Source organism: Ctenopharyngodon idella, chromosome 19, assembly GCF_019924925.1.
Source record: "Ctenopharyngodon idella isolate HZGC_01 chromosome 19, HZGC01, whole genome shotgun sequence".
NCBI lineage: Eukaryota > Metazoa > Chordata > Actinopteri > Cypriniformes > Xenocyprididae > Ctenopharyngodon > Ctenopharyngodon idella.
Genome location: NC_067238.1, coordinates 10,145,427 through 10,166,062, shown reverse-complemented (window position 1 = coordinate 10,166,062; position 20,636 = coordinate 10,145,427). Strand labels below are relative to the sequence as shown.

Sequence of the window (20,636 nt, the reverse complement as noted above, 5' to 3'; positions counted from 1 at the left end):
GCTTTAAACAAGCTGTAATGGAGATTGATGATAGTAGTTCCTTCATGGAGGATCTGATCCAGAAGGGCCAAGGTAGGCAACATTTGATTTGCATATTTAAAGGAACACTCAAATAAATGAAAATATAAAAAGCCTATTTTTTTTTTTTTTTTTTTATTAAATACAGGATTCTCATTCTGAAACTTGCTCTAATGTCCTTCCGTTTCTTATGTTGACATTTGATTCTGACTACTTATCTTATAAGCTAAACACACATTATTCGATTTATTGCAGTTTACATTGGCACACATCTGCATGCAAAAATTTTTTTCTTTGTTAGATGTGTGAAGGGCATTTCTTAAAAAGTAGATGTGGAGTTTCCTAATTGGTTGTTATCTGATATCAGTTATATGTTTAAAAGCTACCCAAATCCAGTTGTATTCTAGGTTGTTAGCACCAGCTGTATTTCTTTCCTGCAAGGCTTTAATATTTTGGTAAGTCCACTTTATAGATCCCTGCAGAATTTGAAACTCTTGAGGTTTTACTGCAAAAATCTATTTGACAAACCCCAGCAGACTTGAATCGCAGTTGTCTGGCAGTCCAGATTTGCAAACCCAGTAGTTGAGGTTCCCATTTAATTTCTAATTCTAGCAAATTTAGGGACGTCCCACTGCTTTATGACTTCAGAGGCGTTACACAATGAGATCTTTGTTATATAGGCTGGTTTGCACCATAGTCTTTTTTCCATACCTCTTGAAAAAGTAGGAAAATAAATCCATTTGATATTTTTATACAGTTAAGTGTATAATGAACTTTACCACCGTTGCAGGGATGCAGTTTCCACAACGGAAAACATTTGGATTGAATAAAACCCATGGCCCTTTTTTTCTCTCTCGCTCTTTCACTTATTCTCCCTCCCTGTTTCCTTCCCTGTTTTTCTCTTTTTCCCCCCCCTCTTCTGACTCTTGTACGCCCCTCTGGATTTGATCAGCATACAATGTCTTGAGGTCAGATGTGCTACATTAGCAGTTGGTGTCAGTATTTTGCTTGAGAACGATAGAAGGGCCAATTTTGTTCAACATGAACCTCTGCTGCTGTTGCTGCCGATCTCGACCCGATGGTAGGTTGGAACTGAAGAACTTTTCTCATTATTTTTTTGGGCAATATTTGAAGCTGGGCATTGAATTGGACCCTTGTTCAGGGGGTCTGTCTTAAGCAAATGGGGAAGTTTTTGTCTGATATATAATTTATATTGCATAACTGCTATTCCTAATAATATATTTTTTTTAGTGTGTTCATAGCAATTTAATGTGACTGCAAATTTTTAAAAGTTTAAGTTAAGTGTATAGTGTTTAATTTTATTATCCATTATTCAGAGCTTTTTCAGTTCTGCTTGTGTCCTGCTCCATTGATACTGAGTATCTCACCTGCCATCCATCTCATGCTCGATGAATGGATGGCAGGTGAAATTGTACCACACTTAAAAGGAAGTGAGGTCAGAGTGTGGCCTGTAGAGGACGCCATTTTGGTTCTATCCATCAGCAGTTTCCAGTTTAGCCCTGTAAACTAGCCTAGATATAGGTGCAGACTGCACATGGGTGTGGTTTTGCAAGTTGCAGCTATCAGGTTAATGTTTTTCTATTTATAGTTAATGTCTCTGTCTATCTGTCTGTCTGTCTGTCTATCTGTCTGTCTGTCTATCTACAGTATGTCTGTCTGTCTGTGTCTCTCTCTTTCTCTTTTTGTGTTTTATTCTCAGTAACCTGGAAGATTATTCCTAGTAGGTTGCGTGTGTTGGCGTGTAAGTTTTTACAACCACAGCCGTGAGTGACGGGTATCTTGGGGTTGTTGCATACCTACATACCCGACCTGGATTCTCTTCTACTTTTAAACTCTTCCCCCGTCTCATCTATGCATAGCATGAGTCCCGTTTAATGTGTCGCCAGCTCTATTTGCGGCGTCTTTATTCGGTAGTGTAGAACTGTAACGCCTGTGCCCCTCCCTGCTGCTTGGTCACATGGCCATAGATCACAAAGATGGTCATTGTCACTGTTTTAAAACAGTGGTGCTTGTGCCAGTTTCATTTTAATGTCATTGCTTTGTACATTACTCCAGTACTTTAATGTGATAATAAATGCATAATGCGGGTGTGTGTTAGTGTTTTATGACTTTGGGTGTGCCATATTTGTTTGGAAACAAACATTCACGATAATATCCTTCACCACAGCATGTTCTGCATGTTCTAATGTTTTCAGTATTTTCAGCAAGAGCAATAGCTCTCTCCTGCAGAGGATAAAATAATATGTTGATTTTTCTTTGCTGTAGGAAGTCTAAGACATCTGTCTAGTCTGCTTGAAATTTTGTTGAGTTCCCGCTGTTTAGAAATGAGAACCTATTCACAGGGGCCTTTTAATTGCGGGGGCGTCTGGAAAGTTACAGCACATGGCTAAAGCTGGAAAACATATGGAAGTCATTTACTGCTGGAAGTACGGTGCAGTTACATAATGAATGAGAGAAACTGAGAAAAAAATTCACTTTATTATGATATATACAGTTATAAATTTCCACTAACACGAAAGAAGACAAAATAGTTGATCTGTGTTAATCCGGTGCAAATTCTTTTCATATTGCAGACCAAAAAACCTTGGCACAAGATGTTATGTAATAGTGTGGTAGATGCAGACTCTTATCGGCTGCTGAGGGCAAGTGAGTGTGTGCGTATGCACTCCTAAAAACAAACCTCACTCATGTATTATTAACTTGAGCCGGAGACTCAAGCCTGACTGGAGGAAAAAAGCTCCTTCAATGGATTATAAGAGAACAACTGTAGTTGCCATGCAGAAACATGATCTTTTCTGAATCATAAGACTGCAGAGAACAAACTGGAGTGAGCGAGCCTGCTTAAACGGAGCACAAAAACAAAAAACATGCAAGGATTGAGCTATTGGTCATGGCGAAAGTGGTTGTGAAAAGAGGGCGGGAGGTGGAGGAAGCTCAAATGCTTTTGCCAGTGAACTGAGTCACGGACTGAGAGAGAGAGAGACAGGGAGAAAAAATAAAAAAGGACAGAAGGAGGGGGGGCAGCTGTCGTTTAGAGCTCTCGTAGTTGGAGAAACTTTGTTCCTGGGTACATTTAAAGCCCCCCTGCTTCCTCCCCCCTCCTATCTAGCCTCCCTCACCTTTCACCTCCAGCCTTGCTCCGGTGCACGGAGCTCACAAACTCGATCCCAGGCCCGATGCCGGCAAACCCTTCTGGAACTGTGTTCCCAACCCTGGTGGTTTTGGGGCATGTGGCCACCTTGATAGCCGTGTGGAGATGGATGCAGCGAAGAAAGCGAGTCAGCGAAGGTAAGATGAAAACAATTTGACACGCTAAAAGCTAGAAAAAGTCTCGTATCAATGTTCTTGATAGTATCGGACAGCGCTTGTCCTGCGTGCTGTTGCTCTCTCTGTACACATGTGCAGCTCAATTTCCCTCTACACCTCCCTCTCTCTCTTTTTTTTTTTCTCTGGTGTGTTGAAACTGTGGGGTTAACCCTTTAAGGTCTGGACAGTGCAAGATGACGTTGCAGTGTTTGATGTGTTGCAGATGCGTGCCGTTGCCTGTGGCGAAAAGCTCATTCATTTGAAGCACTTTGTTTGGGTCTGATTCACAATTCTGGCAGGCGTTTGTAGTACAACCTGTATTTTGTTCTTTGGTTTAAGAGCCTTTTACTTGACATAATGCATCATCATTTTATTTTTATGAATGTCAGTGTCCTACTACAAGTTGAAAAACATGTACAGTGTTTTTTTCCTGTATGTTCAGAAGTGTCTTACTGGTATGTCGAGAATGCAAATTGTTATTCTTAGTGTCTAGAAGGAGCCACCTGGTTTCAGTTGTCCCGACAGGGTTAGCCTAAGCCTAAGGTGTTTTACTGTAAGACATTCTGAAAAAAGCTGTTATCAGCTAGTCATCCTGTGAGGGCTGAAGGGACATTTTTCTGTAGGTATGAAGTTAAAGCCCACACCCTAAACCTAACCTTCAAACCTGCCTTTTATCTGTCAGTCTATTTAAATAGATATAGGTGTGGAAAGGTGACCAGTGTCCATAGGCGTGTCATCGGTTACTGTCACTTCAGACAGTAGTGCTTGGATCATTTTCTACCAACAGTAAATACTGACTTGAAAGCCATAATTTACATAATGTGTGTTTATTTGTGCTGTTGAATGGCTATTATTTGCATAATAATGAAAAGTACTAATAAAACGTCTTTGTCTCACGTTATCAAGAACAAAACATTTTTCTCGGATGACCTTGCTTTGGTGTGTTGTTTTCATTGGCTCCGTTTGTGAAGTACCTCCCTGTTTTGTTCAGCAAAGGAAATGAATTTAATTCAATGTGTTTAAAATAGAATTTAAAAAAAAATAGTATGGATACTAGTAAATGACAAATGCATGTTATTTTTTTTGCAGACTTAGTGACTCTAGCATATATACATCATAAAACAGATGACTTGTTCGTTGATGCATTTTCAGCATAATCCACTATCGTTCTGTTGTTACTTTGTCCATCGGGACTGGGTGTGGCCCTTGGGTGTTAGATATGTACTCAGGGCTTGTTTGACTGGTAAATGAAGGCTGTTGCGCTGGAGGACAGGTTACGTTGCATTGAGACACCTGGCCAGCGTTCACTAGCTTTGCATTTTCCTGTGGTCTCGTCTTATAGACAAACCTGAAACTCCAGTTTGTGTTGTGCAGCAAATTTTTTAGTAGACATTTATAGACATTTCTATTTCAAATGAATGCTGTTCTTTTACCCTTTCTATTCATCATAAGGGCTTTTCACACTGCGCTTAACCCCGGGTTATCGTCATTTTAAACACCGCTTTTAACCCCGGGTTAAAGAAACATTTCACACTTGTAATTTAGAAGCAGGGTTTGCACCGCTTTTTACCCGGGGTTATGAAACCCTGCACCGGAGCAGGGTTAGTACTGCTTTTGTGGTGTTTGACCCCACATTGCGGTGCCAAACTTGTACAGTGTGAAATGATGTGGTCTTAGAATGATACAGCTAGACGCCTAGCAACAAACAACCAGTCGCATACTCATATTTGCCTGCTTTGGACAGTCATGAAAACACTGCACATTGTATATAAACAGTAAATTCAATGTTTGAGAGGAAAAATGTCAAATGCTGACAGAAAACGCAACAATTTGAGCGAAGAAGTAACTGTTTCATTCTTTCCTTTATAGTCTGAAATGTCCATTCAATATAAACTCGATAGTACAGTCGGCAATATGAGGATGCGCAATGCTGGAGCTAGCTTATGTAAACAGTTCGCGTGCTGCGTTTATCCAATCAATGACACTGACACCGCAAATAAGCAAATTAAGAATGTTAACCCAGGGTTTAGGAATGTACAATGTGAAACGTCAGCTTATGAATACCCAGGATTAATTGTTAACCGCGGGTAAATTATGAGCCATGTGAAACGTGAAGCAAGATAACCCAGGATTCCATTTACCCTGGGTTTAGAATGGCCCAGGGTTAAAGGATTAGTTCACCCAAAAATAAAAATTCTGTCATTTATTACTCACCCTCATGCTGTTCCACACCCGTAAGACCTTCGTTAATCTTCGGAACGCAAATTGAGATATTTTTGTTGAAATCCAATGGCTCCGTGAGGCCTGCATAGGGAGCAATGAAATATGTTTTAGTACCTTTATGGATCTTGAGAGAGGAAATGTCATTGCTCTCTATGCAGGCCTCACGGAGCCATCGGATTTCAACAAAAATATCTCAATTTGCGTTCCGAAGATTAACAAAGGTCTTACGGGTGTGGAACGGCATGAGGGTGAGTAATAAATGACAGAATTTTCATTTTTGGGTGAACTAACCCTTTAACCATGTCAAGAGTGAAAAGCCCCATAGAATCCTAAAAAAAAATTATCACAATTTCCTCTAAAATATATTTAGCTGCAACTCTTTTCAACATTAATAATAATTAGAAATGTTTCCTAAGCACCAAACTAGCGTATTAAAATAATTTTGAAAGGATCGTGAGACATTAAAGACTGGAGAGTAATGGAGTAAAATTCAGCAATGACATCACAAATAGAACATTTATTTTAAATTTAAATTTAAGTATTGCACATTATTACTTTTTGATTAAATAAATGCAGCTTTTAAAATAATAATAATAAATCTTAAGGACCCTAAACTTTTGAATGGTATAATGCAATTGTGCTCGAGCTATTGTTCAAACCCCAGTATGCCTTCCCTTTTCTGGGTATACTGACTCATTTGGGGTTTCATGAGGTGAATTCTGGTGACAGTGCTAGCGGTTTCTCTTCACTACAGAAGCAGGTGATAAGGATTACACAAAAGGTTATGTCAGTTTTAAGAGACTCGGTCGTATGCCAGTTGAAACGGGGCCGGCTGCGGACTGTTTGATCACTGAAGGTCATTCAGCTGAGGTGAGTAGAGAGCACTGGCCATAGTAAAGGGTAGTTGTGTAAGGTTGAGTTTGAATGTCAGCTTGTGGCAAGTTTAAGGAAGGTTATGTTAGGAATTCACCATAGCTAGTTTAAATTAAGAACCCTCTTCCTCTACAGAGAACGCAGTGCCACGACAGTTTACTTGTGATGTGTGTATCCTGGATACAACCAAAACACCCGTCATCATACCCGCGAGCAACACGACGTTCTTGACTTGAGGCTTTAAAACACGTCAGCCATTAGATGTGTGCTCATTTGATCCATGAGCAAATATCACACCGCATATCCTTAGCATGATGGTGTAATAATACTTTAACCTTCATGTCCAGTTAATATAGTACTCTGTAAAATAATTAAAAATATATATATATATTTTTTAGATTATTCTAGTTATGGGTGATTCATCATTTAGACTAACTTTTCTGTCTCCTTGAATGATTTAAGATTTAATTTAAAATTATATTTTTATCACTGAAAAGGTTTATCACTCAATTGTATCTTACTTTGTCTACTCTTTAAACAGCATTATGGTAAGAATGCAGTTTTTCCGTCTCCGTTTGGCATAAAACATTGTGTTCGTGGTAATCCAGTTTGAAATGTTGACTACAAACACGGTTTTTCAGATTTTACGTTGGGGGGGGTTCTCTCCATATTTATGATTCTTTATCAGCCTTTAGCCACTGCCTAACACAACGTGCTGGATCCTTCACTGGAAACCGAAAGTAACTCAGTCCTGCTAAATGTTTACTCTTTGAATTCTTGCACTTGGGAACAATACAAGTTGACACCATTATAAGTTTGCTAAGAAGTATTTTCTACTAAAGCAATGAGGCATTTGACTCTGGTCAAGTGTATCCATAGCAGACTGTTGGGAGTGGCCCTGGATTGCAACATGACCAGTGCATTATAGGTGTTGACATTCCCTTTCTATTTAGCAAAAGGGAAGACAACAGTTTTTTTTTTCACCTTTCTACTGCATAGGCAACCAAGTCTTACTGAAAGACCATTTTGCCAGCGATGAAGTAATCCTTTAACTTAATTTAAATGCAGAGTGCTAAAATCATGACAATTTTTGAAACCTTTGAAAAAAGAGAGGAAACTTTGCATATTTTTATTAGGAAACATTTGAGCCCCTGCCCCTTTAATCAATATAAAGACTAATAGTAAAGTGTTTTCAACTGCGAGTAATAGTAATAGTAGTAATAGTAATGTGATTTCAATCGAATTTGTATGGTTCACATCACATCATACAAATTCAAATGAAATCACCACCTCGTAGCATAGTTATGTTTGCCCTTTAGATCAGGTTAAGATAATTGGGTTAATGTGGCTGAAACATCTTATGAAAGGTGATTTCAAGATTTCAAGTTGTCAAGGGTGCTCCATAATGTACAGTATAAGGAAGAGATTAGACCTAATTAAACCTCATAAAGAAGAGATTGCAGAAGCTTATTTTATTATACATACAGTGTTTCTGTGCTTTTTATCATACCAAGGAAGCCTTTAGGAGGGACTTGATGTTTTCATGAATCCACACCTAGATAATATAGTTAGTTAGTATGAAGAAAGTTTCCCTGAGCTTCAGAAATATCAAAATAGTCAAATATCTTTCAGATATTTGTCAGTTACCCATATACTCTGATGATTAGATAACACACTCTTCTGAAGCACCATGTTTTGCTTACAGTTAAACAGCCATGAAGCAGGCAGAAAAACATGCAGGAACATTAACGTTCAATAGATCTGTATAAAACAGGGTTTTTTTTGGATAAAAGTCTTGTATTGGTGGAAAAATCTGGCACATCTGGGTGATCATCTGCCTACCTTATGTTGCATGTTCATCCCAGTGCAAGATAGATTGGAGATTTACCTTTATAGGACATTTAGTAGGCCATATGCAGTTTTGTAGTCCAAATGTTTTAGGTGGAATAACAAGTCTGGGATGTGAAAACAAAACATGATGTATTTTAAAAGTAACTTCATCACTGTAAGATAGTACTGTGTGAATTCCTGAGGTAAAAGACTTTTTGGACACAAAACCAGAGATGCTCATAGTCCTGTTGCAGATGCATTGTGGTATAGTGAGTCAGATTTTCTGAATGCGTCAACTATGAAGAATTCCCTCAAATGAAGTTCTTATGTTGAATGACTCACAAACATCACAAATCGTCTTCATGATTCTGAAAGCTTTTGGTTTGAGTCATAGTCTGTTTTGTTACCCACCCCATTCATCTGTTTGCATTAAATGCATGAATTATAATTCATTCTTACTGGCTTTTATAAGTCAAGTCTCATTGTAAAACATAGCTCATCACATCACAACACATATTTCAATGCAGATTTAAAGAAAATAATGGTATATATCTAGAGTGAGGATGCTAGAGAGGAAAGAAGTTCCCTAAGGTGAGATTGTTCTTTTGTGAGCAGTTTGAATGCTGTGAATTGGAAGTGTAGTTGGGGGGAAATCTGAATTCATGTTTCTATTGAGCATGAGCTCATCTCACAACTATATCGCCAGCTCAACGTGTCCCACCTGTACTGACACCGCCTTTGTTTGCATCCCTATTCAAATATTGAATTACCTGCACTCCAACAGAGTCTTTGAACATCAGTCACACTACCTCACAGAGTAAAACACATTTCATTTTGAAAATCCTCAGTGAACGAAAAACAAAATATAGCAGCATTAAAAAGATCTCCATTGCTGCTTTTAAATCCAGTTTAAAGGCTCCCCTTTTTTCTTGATGCTTTGCCATTGTTTTTATTTTTAGTTAGTTGAAGTTTATTCGAAATAACTACCCCTTTTTATTGTACATTTTCCAAGTCATTTTTAGTTTTCTGCCATATTTTTTCATTATGTATTGCTTCTTAAATTGTATTGCTGTTTATCTCTGCTCAAGGCACTTTGGTTCAACTTTGTTGTTTTTAGCGATTTATGATAAAATTGATAGGGTTCAACTATTTGCGTGCAATCTTAAATTGTGCAACATATCCTGCCTCTACATATCAGGACATTTTCCTGATGAATTTATGACTTGACACCTGTTGCCTAACATCCGTATATCAGCAGTGTTGGAATTACACAGACTTTTATGAGGACTTTCTGTATTTCCGGAGCGCTCAGGTTCTTTTCGCGCTACCAAAAGACTATTTTGGCGCCTCTGTCACACTATACCTAACCGTCAACTATGTTAAAGACTTTTTAAACAGTGAAATGTGTAACAAAGTGATAATTTATAGCTTTCAGTCCGACACTGAATGGAAATCGCTCGAGAGGCGTACTGTTGCTATAGTTACCTCTTCTACGAACGTGACTTTGGTTCGTGAGCGATTATTAGTTGGCTAAGCTCTGGCGAAGTTTAATGTGACTGGTTACTAAAACGTTGTTTGAAGACATAGAGATTGCTTATAGGTTAAAAGCAGTCAAATTAATTTACCTTAGCTATAATTAGTAACCTAGTAATATAATCGATAGCCTACGTTATATGATATTCTTATCTTAGCCCATAAGGCAATAACTGCTTTCGAAGGTTAAACTTCTTGAATGTGTTTCTAATTAGATAAACAATCTTTTTCTCCTTTCACACGTTGTTTCAGGATGTGTTAAGAAATATCTGGGAAAAGACGCATGTATGTTTTAGAAAAAAGAAAGAAAATGAAAAAACTTTCCCTTAATCAGTAACAGCGGCGAATAGCCCATATGGGAGGAATCACATTTCAATGGCAGTCCGGGAGAAGAGTTTGTCCCGGAGCTCGAGCAGAATGAGCGCAGCTTCAAACACATTGCGATGGGTTGGGCTAGTATTGAGGTGAAGCTTTCACTGCTTTCCCAGTGAGACGCCCCTTCGTTTTTCAGTCCCAAAACAAATGAATCCAAACGTGTGCGGCTGATACAGAGTTTGGGGAACTAAACTAAACCACAGAGGGAGCGCAACAGTTTATCCTCTGTGAACATGGCTGGCGCGGGTGACATGTCCGCGGCAGCTGCGCCGTGTCTCGCTATATTCAGCCTGGATGTGATTTACGGACGCGGGAACTATATTCACGAGATGAGCTGCGGTGAAGTCGGACCGCATTTGTACAGCCGCATGTGCTGCGCAGGTAGGTGATGTAGCTACTGAGGCACCGATTTTTTGCCGAATGCATCAGGCGAATAGGAGGAGTTCGATCGAGGGGGGTAACTGTCTGTGTGGGTGCGCGCGCGCATGTGTTGTTTAGTTAAGGGGGGAGGGAAAGGGGTGTTGTGTAGTTAACCTGTTTTGTGCCAGTGTTATAAACATTCTTAATATACTGTCCTGCATGTTAGGGAACTCAGTATGTTAATTTATTTGTGTGTGTGTGTGTGTGTGTGTGTGTGTGTGTGTAGCTATGTGTGTGGTTCGATGACATTACCCTCAAGCATGTTTATAGTGAAAACATTTCCATTATAGGTAGCCTAGTTGACATGTCATTATGTGATATGGTAATGAGTGTCCTGCAGTCTAAAATATTTGCATTACAATTTTAAACATTTTCTAATAGCATTTCCTTGTATAGGCCTAATTATTAATATAATATACATGGAATCATAATATAGGCGTACATGGAATATTACAGCGATATCACACGAGCAATATTGCTGCATATACGAGTGTTCTATAACCACTGGGCTTCAGCAGCGCTAGTATGTTATTCCCAACTAAGCTATTGTATGATTGAAATTAATTTCCCACACCACAGAACTATTTAATTGAACGGCTAAAAGATGATTAAAATGATAACAGACAAATTAAGAAAAGATAAAATATATATAGGCTAGTTTAATGTATATGTGCTTATATATATATATATATATATATATATATATATATATATATATATATATATATATATATATTATAAATGATGAAAACTTTAAATTAAAAACCTTAGTGCTGAAAAAGTAAATGTCCATTTATAATACAGTGTATAAGTGATAAATTATTAATATTATATTAATTATTATGATAAATTTAATAAATGAATGAATATAACAATGTATATACAATTAAAAAGACAAAATTTGCAAAATATACAAATTACAACTGTGTATATACAATAAAGATTTTTAAATGTTTTTGAAAAAAGTCTCTTATGCTCACCTAGGCTGTAGTCTATTTAATTGATCAAAAATACAGTAAAAACAGTAATATTGTGAAATATTGTTACAATTTAAAAGAACTGCTTCTATTTAAATATATTTTAAAATGTTATTTATTCCTGTGATGGCAAAACTGAGTTTTCAGCATCATTAGTCCAGTCTTTAGTGTCACATGATCCTTCAGAAATCAATCTAATATACTGCTTCTCAAGATACATCTGTTATCAATGTTGAAATGGGTTTTTGCTGTTTTTTTGTGGAAACCATGGGAAACTTTGGGCTGAGGAAGATTAAAAAAAAAAAAAATAGGCCTACTTTTATTCAGCAAGTAGGCCTATGCATTAAACTATGCTTTAAATAGAAATTGATAATAACTGCGAAGCAAATCAGCATATTAGAATGATTTCAGAAGGATCGTGTGACACGATACAGCCTTGGTGAGCATAAGAGACTTCTTTAAAAAAAAAAAAAAAAAAAAAAAAAAAAAAACTACAAATCGTAGTTATTCCAAACGTTTGAGTAGTTGTGCGTGTGTGTGTGTGTGTGTGTGTGTGTGTGTGTGTGTGCGCGCGCGCGCGCGCGCCTTTTTTTTTTTTTTTTTTGTCTTTATGGGCTCTGTAAATAAGTTGTTTCACTAACTATAAACATATGTGCGTATTGTTAGAGGAAAAATTCCATCTCAGCATCTCCTCACTTTGGAAAAGTGCGCCTCACTGGACCAAAACCGCAATGACTCTAAAAATATTGGCGGGTTGTTCCTAACTCACAGCTTCTGTATGTTTGGGTCTGTTGCCTCAGTAACCGGTCATCTTTCATTTTCCACAGAAACTAAGTGACTGCCTGAAAAAAAGTTTAGACATACCAGCTGTGAGGAACACAATTGTACAAAGATAAATGTGCGAAAATGATACAAGAATTATGTTCCTTGTCCTTACTTTATTAATTAAGTGATAAAGTGTTTTAAATGCTTTGCGCTATCTAACTGGAACAGTGGCCACTAGAGGGAGACATTTTGTTAGGCGTATCAAACCTCTTTCTTAAAGCATTTCTTTTCATGCTCTTCCAGTAACCATAGCACTGTCTTTTTCTCAATTTTATTTTCATTTTCTCCTCACCCTTTAAAGTCTGTCCAATAAAATGATTTATAGAATAATTTGACAACTATTCTGTTTTCATCTAAAACGTAAATATAGGCTTGTTTCAGTAAGTTTTCCAGACTCTATTTTTGCATCATAAATCAGGGCCTTTTATGCAAGTGAATGCTTGAGGGAATATGAATATATAAAAGAAGGCAGACCAGAACATCTTTTGCTAGCGTTCCAGCCTTGTTTATGAATTAACTAGCACATGTTTTCACAAGTCTGACTGGTTGTTGGAGGAGTGGTCATTGGTGTGAACCTGTCTTAAGAGTTATTGTAAGTCATTGTAAGGAGCAGCGGCATTATGTACCTGATGTAGGATGAGTTACTGCTTGAGTGTATGTTTGTAGTAGGTGCGTGCAGGTCAGGAATGAGCGATTGACAGTTTGGGGTTACGGAGCTCCATCTGTCACATCACATCTCTGCATGCTTTTTTTTCAACTAAACAAATGACCTTTGATCTGTTAGGAGATTTTGCTTTAGAAAATGTTTTTCTATTATTAACTTAAATTAGCACAACAATCATTGTCCTGTCTGCCCTAAGGACACTTCAGAGAAAATCAGATTCCAATGTCTGCAGAATCTGGCACTGTCCGTAAAACTGTCAAATTTTCACACTCTTTGCCCTTTTCCTGTTTACATCTTCACATCACATCACACATATAACCTGAATGAGTTGTATTATCTGTATTATGGGTATGTTTTTATAAAGGATTAAATGTGTATGGTCTGTGTGTTTTGTTATGGTGCTCTCAAATAGTGCTGAACTTGCGACGCCTGAAGTCAAACACATTTGGTACCTGTGCATACACGTTTTTACTTTCTTACTGCTCAGAGGTACTATGTGACTTACATAAGGACTAAGGAATTAACCCGAGGACAAATTCCTTTCAAATGGCTCTAAAATATTTTTTATAAAATTTAGTCTGTTGAGCATCTTCAAAATTGTTTGATTATTCTTAAAGCAGTTCACAGTAGATAGTTATATTACACAGATAGGTTGTTTTACTGTATGTATAACAGTTTCTTTGATGATTACTAGTGATTCTGACACTAAAGGATTTATAACTGCAGAAATCTAATTTCTTTCTTTATTAACTAAAATTTGAATTAATTATTTTAACTTGATTACATAATATGTTCATTACACTGATACAGTTCTCACAAACCTTAAATATACATCAATAATTTTGGTTAATTTCCATTGGGAAATGGTTAAAAATGTGTTAGATGAGTCAGATGTCAGTAATTCAGTAAAAAGCTCTGACAGACTCTGAGTTCATTTAGCGGATTCATCAGACTGATTTAGAATGATAACTTGGAAGCTTGTGAATGATTCATTTAAAAAAAAAAAAGAGCTGGCGATCAAGATTTCAGTCAGACTAGACTACACTGATCACATCATTCATTTCTGTGTGCAGATGTGTTATTTATTTGCTCTGTTTACCCCGATGCATTTTTGGTTGATCGGATCACAAGTAGATGAGGGAGACACATTCCCGTTTACACCTGGTGTTTTAATCCATCTCTTTTGTCTACTTTTAACCACTTCTGTCCTGATTTCTTTGAGGGGAGAGTCTATGGGCAGGTAAATGTATGGGTTTTTTTCAGATCTTCCAATCTAATGGGTGAAATAAGCTCACACAATTTACATATGGACGCGACTGGAGATGACGGAAAAACACACAGAGAGCATCAGTTTTTGTTTCTGCTCTGAAAGCCGCAAGACCAAGCCAAACGTTGTGAGTGCGTGTTAGAAACCAGGAATGGTGAGAGAACATTGTGCTTGGTACATTTTTTTGTCTTCAAACCAAACTTGATTCGTCAGTCGACAAAGTTTAAACCTGTCTGGCTTACGCCCTTCCCATACTGTTTTCTTTTTTGGTCCTTTGTGGCTGTTCGAATGCATTTGACCACATGAGCGTTTACACTATTAAAGCAATCTGGTTGAATGCGTTTTTGACTACCTCTGAAAGTGGTCGAAAGTGGACAAGCTCAAAATGTTTTAGACCCCATTTACTCATGTATTTAGCGTCGTCCACTTGTAATCCGATTAAGTTGCATTTCATATTTTAGCTCATCTCATTACATTTGTTGTTTTGCTCTAAACATAGAAAACACTGTTAGTGGCTCTTGTTAACACTGTCTCCAGTCAAGGTAGATGGGTAATAGCAGCAGGTCTTCCAGCTCAAGCCTAAACAGGCCCCAAGCTGCAATGCAAAGAATCCTCCATTCCTACCTGCAATCCGCCTGCCATCCTTTCCAACATAGAGAGAGATGGATTGTCTGTGAGGTTAGGGGGTCTCACCTGTGCACTCAGGAAAATGCCTCCTCTCACTCATTCCAGTGGTCTCGAACATATGCACACGCACACACTTCAAAGAGACATCTTATACGCATCTTGCTTGTCATTTTTTGTCCAGCTGATAGAAGGGGTCTTTTGTTCATGGCAAGAGAGACAGAGAGACTCTTTGAATCTTTGCATCATCTGTTTGTATTCATGCACGCTCGTTTCAAATGCTGCCTTTAGGAGATGCGTTTATTGCAACCACACATGCACAGGGGTTCTCTTGTGTTCAGACACATTTTTGCCTGTCTAGGATGACTTTGGCAGGACTGCATGAAATAATGTCTTTGTTGTGTCTATCTATATCAATCAAAGAGCATCAGCGACTCCTGACTGAAAATCTGAACCTCCTACTTGAGACTACAAGAGCCTTTCTGTGTGACTCCTGAAATTAGTCACATTTTCCCTCATGAGTGGGATTTCCCGGTTGGTGGAACACCAACCCCTCCTCCCCACCCCAAACAGATGGAATACCCAGATGGAAACAGACCCTCGCCTTGATTTTTCCTTGGTACATTAGATGGTGACTTATTTCCATGGCTTGCTACTAAAGTAGCTTGTACAGTAAAATAACTTGCTCATACCAATTAAAGTGTTTGTCCTAACCAGCCACGACCATGACAAAGTCAAAAAGTAGCTTGGATTCTATTTCTGTGCTGTCGCTCTGAGTAGCTCCGCCCACAGTGAAATCTGATTAGTCCAAAATGCTGTATGTTAAACATCAAATATGTTCTGATTGGTTTGACACTTTGCGGTGAGATTTTGCTTTTAGTGTACAGATAATTTACTTAGGACGTGTTCATGTGCCGTCTTCAAACTTTTCAGTGGTCACATTCCCAGAGCAGTTGCTTCTCTTGTATTTGCAGATGTGAGCTGCTGTAACTGTTAACTATTTTCGAAGTATGCAAGAAATGTGTGGCTTTTGTGCTTCTGAGCAGAAGTTTACGTATAGTATTTAAAAAAGAACAATAAATTATGAGATTTTCTGCTGTGGTTTTCTTTTTTCACTTACCTGTTGCTATTCGTTATGTCGTCATCCATCAACGTGGTCAGCCACAATGTTTTTTTTTTTTTTTGTGTGTGTGTGTGTGTGTATGTGTTTTTACACTTTGTCAACCACACAATTAGAGGCCCCCAACCAAAAAGAGGGTGGCTTTTGTATTTGTAGCCTATAGACAGGTATTTAGCAAGAAGTGTAGAGGAAGGAAGAGGTAGAGAGAGGAACAGAACTGGAGGGGAAGAAAATGAGAAAAGGGAGGGCGAAACGAGCAGGCTTGGAACACACCCACTCGCCTGCATGGATCTTCTCTTTTGCTTTTTGAAGCGCCAGACCGGGTGAAAAGAAACAGCTCAAGTGGTTTAAACACATCGGTAGAAAGTGTGAAACTGTGGTTTTACAGCAAGAACAGAAGTGCAGGAATGGCTGCATATCAAGGGTACAGAACGTACTCCACCGACAGTGTCGGCAGTGATGTGGTCTTCACAGAGGAAAATCATTACCAGGGGATGCTCAGGGCCATGGATGAAAGAAAAGGTACAACAGAAATTCTTCGTTTGATTCTTCATTCTTCCATGCTTGCTATTAGACACTAAAAATCTGTTTTAATGTCCTATTTAATCTTTCTACAATATTTGCTTGATACATTCTTCAGTATGATGTTAGAATTTGCATTCTTAATGTGTAATTTGGCCTAAACACACTTTTTATTTTTATCCATGTTGCTTTATTTTGATTGACACATATTTGAGGTTTCTTTAGCTATTTTAACATTATGCAATCATTCTGCATCATAATTGGCCCTCCCTGGACAGGTGTAATATACTTGTAATCTTTCCAACCAATGATAAGATGGGTAAGATGTCAAATGGATATTTTGGGGCTCCAAAGGGAGGGGCCATTGCAAAGGCGGATCCCAAATCTGGGCTGTGGTCCTGTGTGCACACGCATGGCATGTTGGAAAAGAGGTCACAGTTTGGGTACAGCCCAGCTCAAACGTTGTAAATGTTCTTCACTTATTTTTAACTATATTTCACATTGACTTATTACTTCATACAGTAAAACTCCATTCCCTCAAGCTACGCTTTCAGTTTTACGAGTGTCAAATTCAAGCTGCTTTGCAGAAGTATGCATCTTCCCTCAGATCTTGTGTCTCTCCCTGTCAGACCATTTTGCTTGGAATTTTAAGTGCCTCCCTGATCTGGCCTTTGACCTGTGCAACCATTCAGGTGGTCGCACGTGTCTTAGAGCTGTTCTCAGACCAGCTCACTGATGGAAATTATCACTTTGACTTACAGATGCTCAAGATTGCGGTAAAACGCACCATTTGTGTCATGTCTCCACATGCTTCTGAATTTTTTCGGGGTTATCAACATGATAACAAGTGTGTTTATGCAGTGTAATATGTAAAAATGTAACATAGGATTCCTCAGTTGTGGTTGACTAGATAGATGTGTATTGTTTCATAAAGGACTTAATACAATGAGTCATTATGCTTTCACAGGAATTGGTTTTCATGACCGCACGAGATTTGAGAAACAGGAAGTGACATAGTGATGCCACCTGGCATGGTGACCATGGCAACAGAATGACAGAACAACAACATGCATCCAATGCCCCGCAGTTGTTTTGGAACAGCTAGTTGTCCTGCATTGTGTTATCTCGTAATGTTTTGATAAAATGGTGATAAACTGAACTTGGGGAGGTCGTATCACAAGTTCAAGAATTTTTCTTTATTGAAGTTCAGTCATGTTTGCTGGTCATCAGAAATATCATCAGTCTAGTGCTTTATCTTGTGACAGAGATGTGCTTCCTGTATGTCTGCTCCACTCACATTCTCCTGTATTCTCTTATTGCTTTCATGCTAGCTCAAGTGTAACATAATCAGATAGTCAGAAAGGAACCTGAAAGTGGTGTTTTTATACTGATTTTATTGTATCACTCACTTATAGTCATGAAGCATTTCACAAGATCATTGTGAAACCCACTAAGGTTGGTGGTACTTCGGGAACATCTCACTTCTCTAGAACGCCTTGAAGCAAGTTTCCACATAAATATTTGATGACATTGGTGATGGTAATTTAAGATGAAGGTAAATGTGGAACATTTGAAAGCTTCTTAACAAACTGACGAGCAAATAAAATAGTACAAATAAAAAAAATAAAAAAAAAATGGTAAAACTTTGTAAGTCAGTCAGAAGCATCTTAGTTCAAGACTTTTTTTTTTTTTTTTTGTGCTACTAATCACTAGTCACTAAGACCTGCAAATGTTTGATCTCAAGTGAAGAAAATAAAGTCAGTCAGCTACAATAAAAAGAGCGAAAATCATCCACTCAGTTCAGTTTCACCAGTGCAAATTTTGAAGCGCTCAAACGAGCAAATAGACCGCTAATTTACACTGTGGTCTCTAAGATATGCTCAGCATGTTCATAATGTGGACCCACCCAATCAGAGTTCACAATTTTGGGTGATGAAATACCACTGAGAAACACTGTTTTAGATTTAGCATTTAATTCTGCTTCATAACATACATGGCCATTCAAAAAGTTTGGGGTATGATTACAATTTAAAATAATTGTATTTTTTCTATTTTAATATATTTTAAAAAGTAATGTATTCCTGTGGTGGCAAAGCTGAATTTTCAGCAGCCATTACTCCAGTCTTCAGTGTCACATGATCCTTCAGAAATCATTCTAATTTGCTGATTAGGTGTTCAAACTGTGATACTTTTTTTTTTTTTTTTTTTAGGATTCTTTGATAAATAGAAAGTTCAGAATAACAACAAATATTAGAAATAAAAATATTTTATAACATTATTTTATAACATTATATGTCTTTGCTGTCACTTTTGATCAACTTTAATGTGTCCTTTCTGAATTAAAGGGATAGTTCACCCAAAAATAAAAATTCTGTCATCATATACTCCCCCTCAGGTTGTTCCAAACCTGTATAAATTTCTTTGTTCTGCTGAACACAAAGGAAGATATTTTAAAGAAAGTTTGTAACCAGGCTGCTTTGGGGCACCAACGACTTCCATAGTAGGAAAAAAATACTATGGGAGTCAAGGGTGCCCCAGAACTGTTCAGTTTCATACATTCTTCAAAATATCTTCCTTTGTGTTCAGCAGAACAAAGAAATGTATACAGGTTTGGAACAACTTGAGGGTGAGTAAATGATGACAGAATTTTCATTTTTGGGTGAACTATCCCTTTAATAATTTCTATCAAAAAAAAAATCTTACCACAAACTTTTGAATGGCAGTGCATTTTGAACATTCAGTTTTTAAAGTATAAAAAGTGTATGAAAAACTATAATGGCATATCACATGCAAGTATGATAACATTTAAAAAAAAAAGTTTATGACAATTCCTCTAAGCCTTTGCTTCTCTAAAATCCTTTCAGTTTGAAACCACATAAAGTGCTGTAGAGCACTATAATCCAAGAATAAAAGGGAACTACTTATCAATTCAGAAGTTTCCATTAGTATGTTGTATAACATTTAGTGGTTTCCAGTGTTCCTCTCTGATTTGACTCCGTTTGACTAAAAAATTGTGTCTTTTTGTATCTTGCAGATGAACGGGATCGAGTACAGAAAAAGACCTTCACAAAATGGGTGAACAAGCATCTCATGAAGGTATTGCCATCCAGATAGGAAATCGTAATCAATTATAAAAATCAATGCAATCAAAGTATACAGCTGTATACAATTACTCTAGGTGCTTATGAATCATACAGTCACAGAGAGTCATTTGAATCGCATTGTGAATCATATGCATTATGCATGTTCCTTTTGCTCAATGGCTCGATTCTACACTCTTAAAAATAAAAATTCTTTATTGGCATCGACAGTTTCATGAAGAACATCCATGGAACAAAAGGTTCTTTAGATGTTCTTCACACTAAGACAAAAAATGGTTATTTTAAAAACTGTTCACTGAAAGGTTCTTTGGGTAACCAAATATAGTTCTTTCATGGCATCACTGCAAAAAATCTCTTTTAGAACCTTTATATTTAAGAGTGTATGAACAGAGTTTTTGCCTTCATAATAAACCCATGCACCTGAAATTCACTAATATCAAATTTTGCTGGTAATTTATTTATTGGATTTCAGGATATTAACATATTGTTAGAAAGTGTGAGATTTTTTTCAAATATACACTTACATTAGTAGTGCTGTAGCTCAATATCTAGTTTTGCCCTTGACCAACGGCCACTTTATCAATTCCCTGAAGAACTAAAGGAATATCTCAAGGACTTGTTTTGAAGTTAATAACTACAAATAAGTAGTAACAGCTGCTTGATTGGAAACACTTAGCACATACTAAAACTACACAGAGAACATTGTTATTTGTCTGTCATTACATGCAAAAAATAAAAGTGTATGACGAAGTGCAAGAGTGAAAATGATAGCATGTGAGAGAGAGAATGGGGAGAAAAGCCATCAATTCAACGGATATACAGTCTTTGTTTTTCTAACCTGTATGTGAAAACATATGGCGAGTGCTACTGCTGCGGAGATCATGATGGTTGAATAATCATCCAGTACACACCCAGTACACTGCACTGCTGAAAGGTG

The 20,636-nt window shown here is 37.5% G+C and overlaps 1 protein-coding gene across 20 annotated transcripts in view; it reads left to right on the top strand.

Annotated features, from left to right (window-relative positions):
- The window catches only part of pleca (plectin a), a 117,469-nt gene that overhangs the window by 55,333 nt on the left and 41,500 nt on the right, over positions 1–20,636 (top strand). For 9 of the 20 annotated variants that reach the window (XM_051872920.1, XM_051872923.1, XM_051872921.1 and 6 more), the window contains one exon: positions 19,633–19,694. In XM_051872920.1, the coding sequence (XP_051728880.1) occupies positions 19,633–19,694 (62 nt within the window). Of the gene's footprint in view, positions 1–1,026; positions 1,100–2,572; positions 3,328–10,185; positions 10,561–16,255; positions 16,599–19,632; positions 19,695–20,636 lie in introns of those variants that run through there. The other 11 variants (XM_051872930.1, XM_051872926.1, XM_051872925.1 and 8 more) reach the window with 7 other exon arrangements.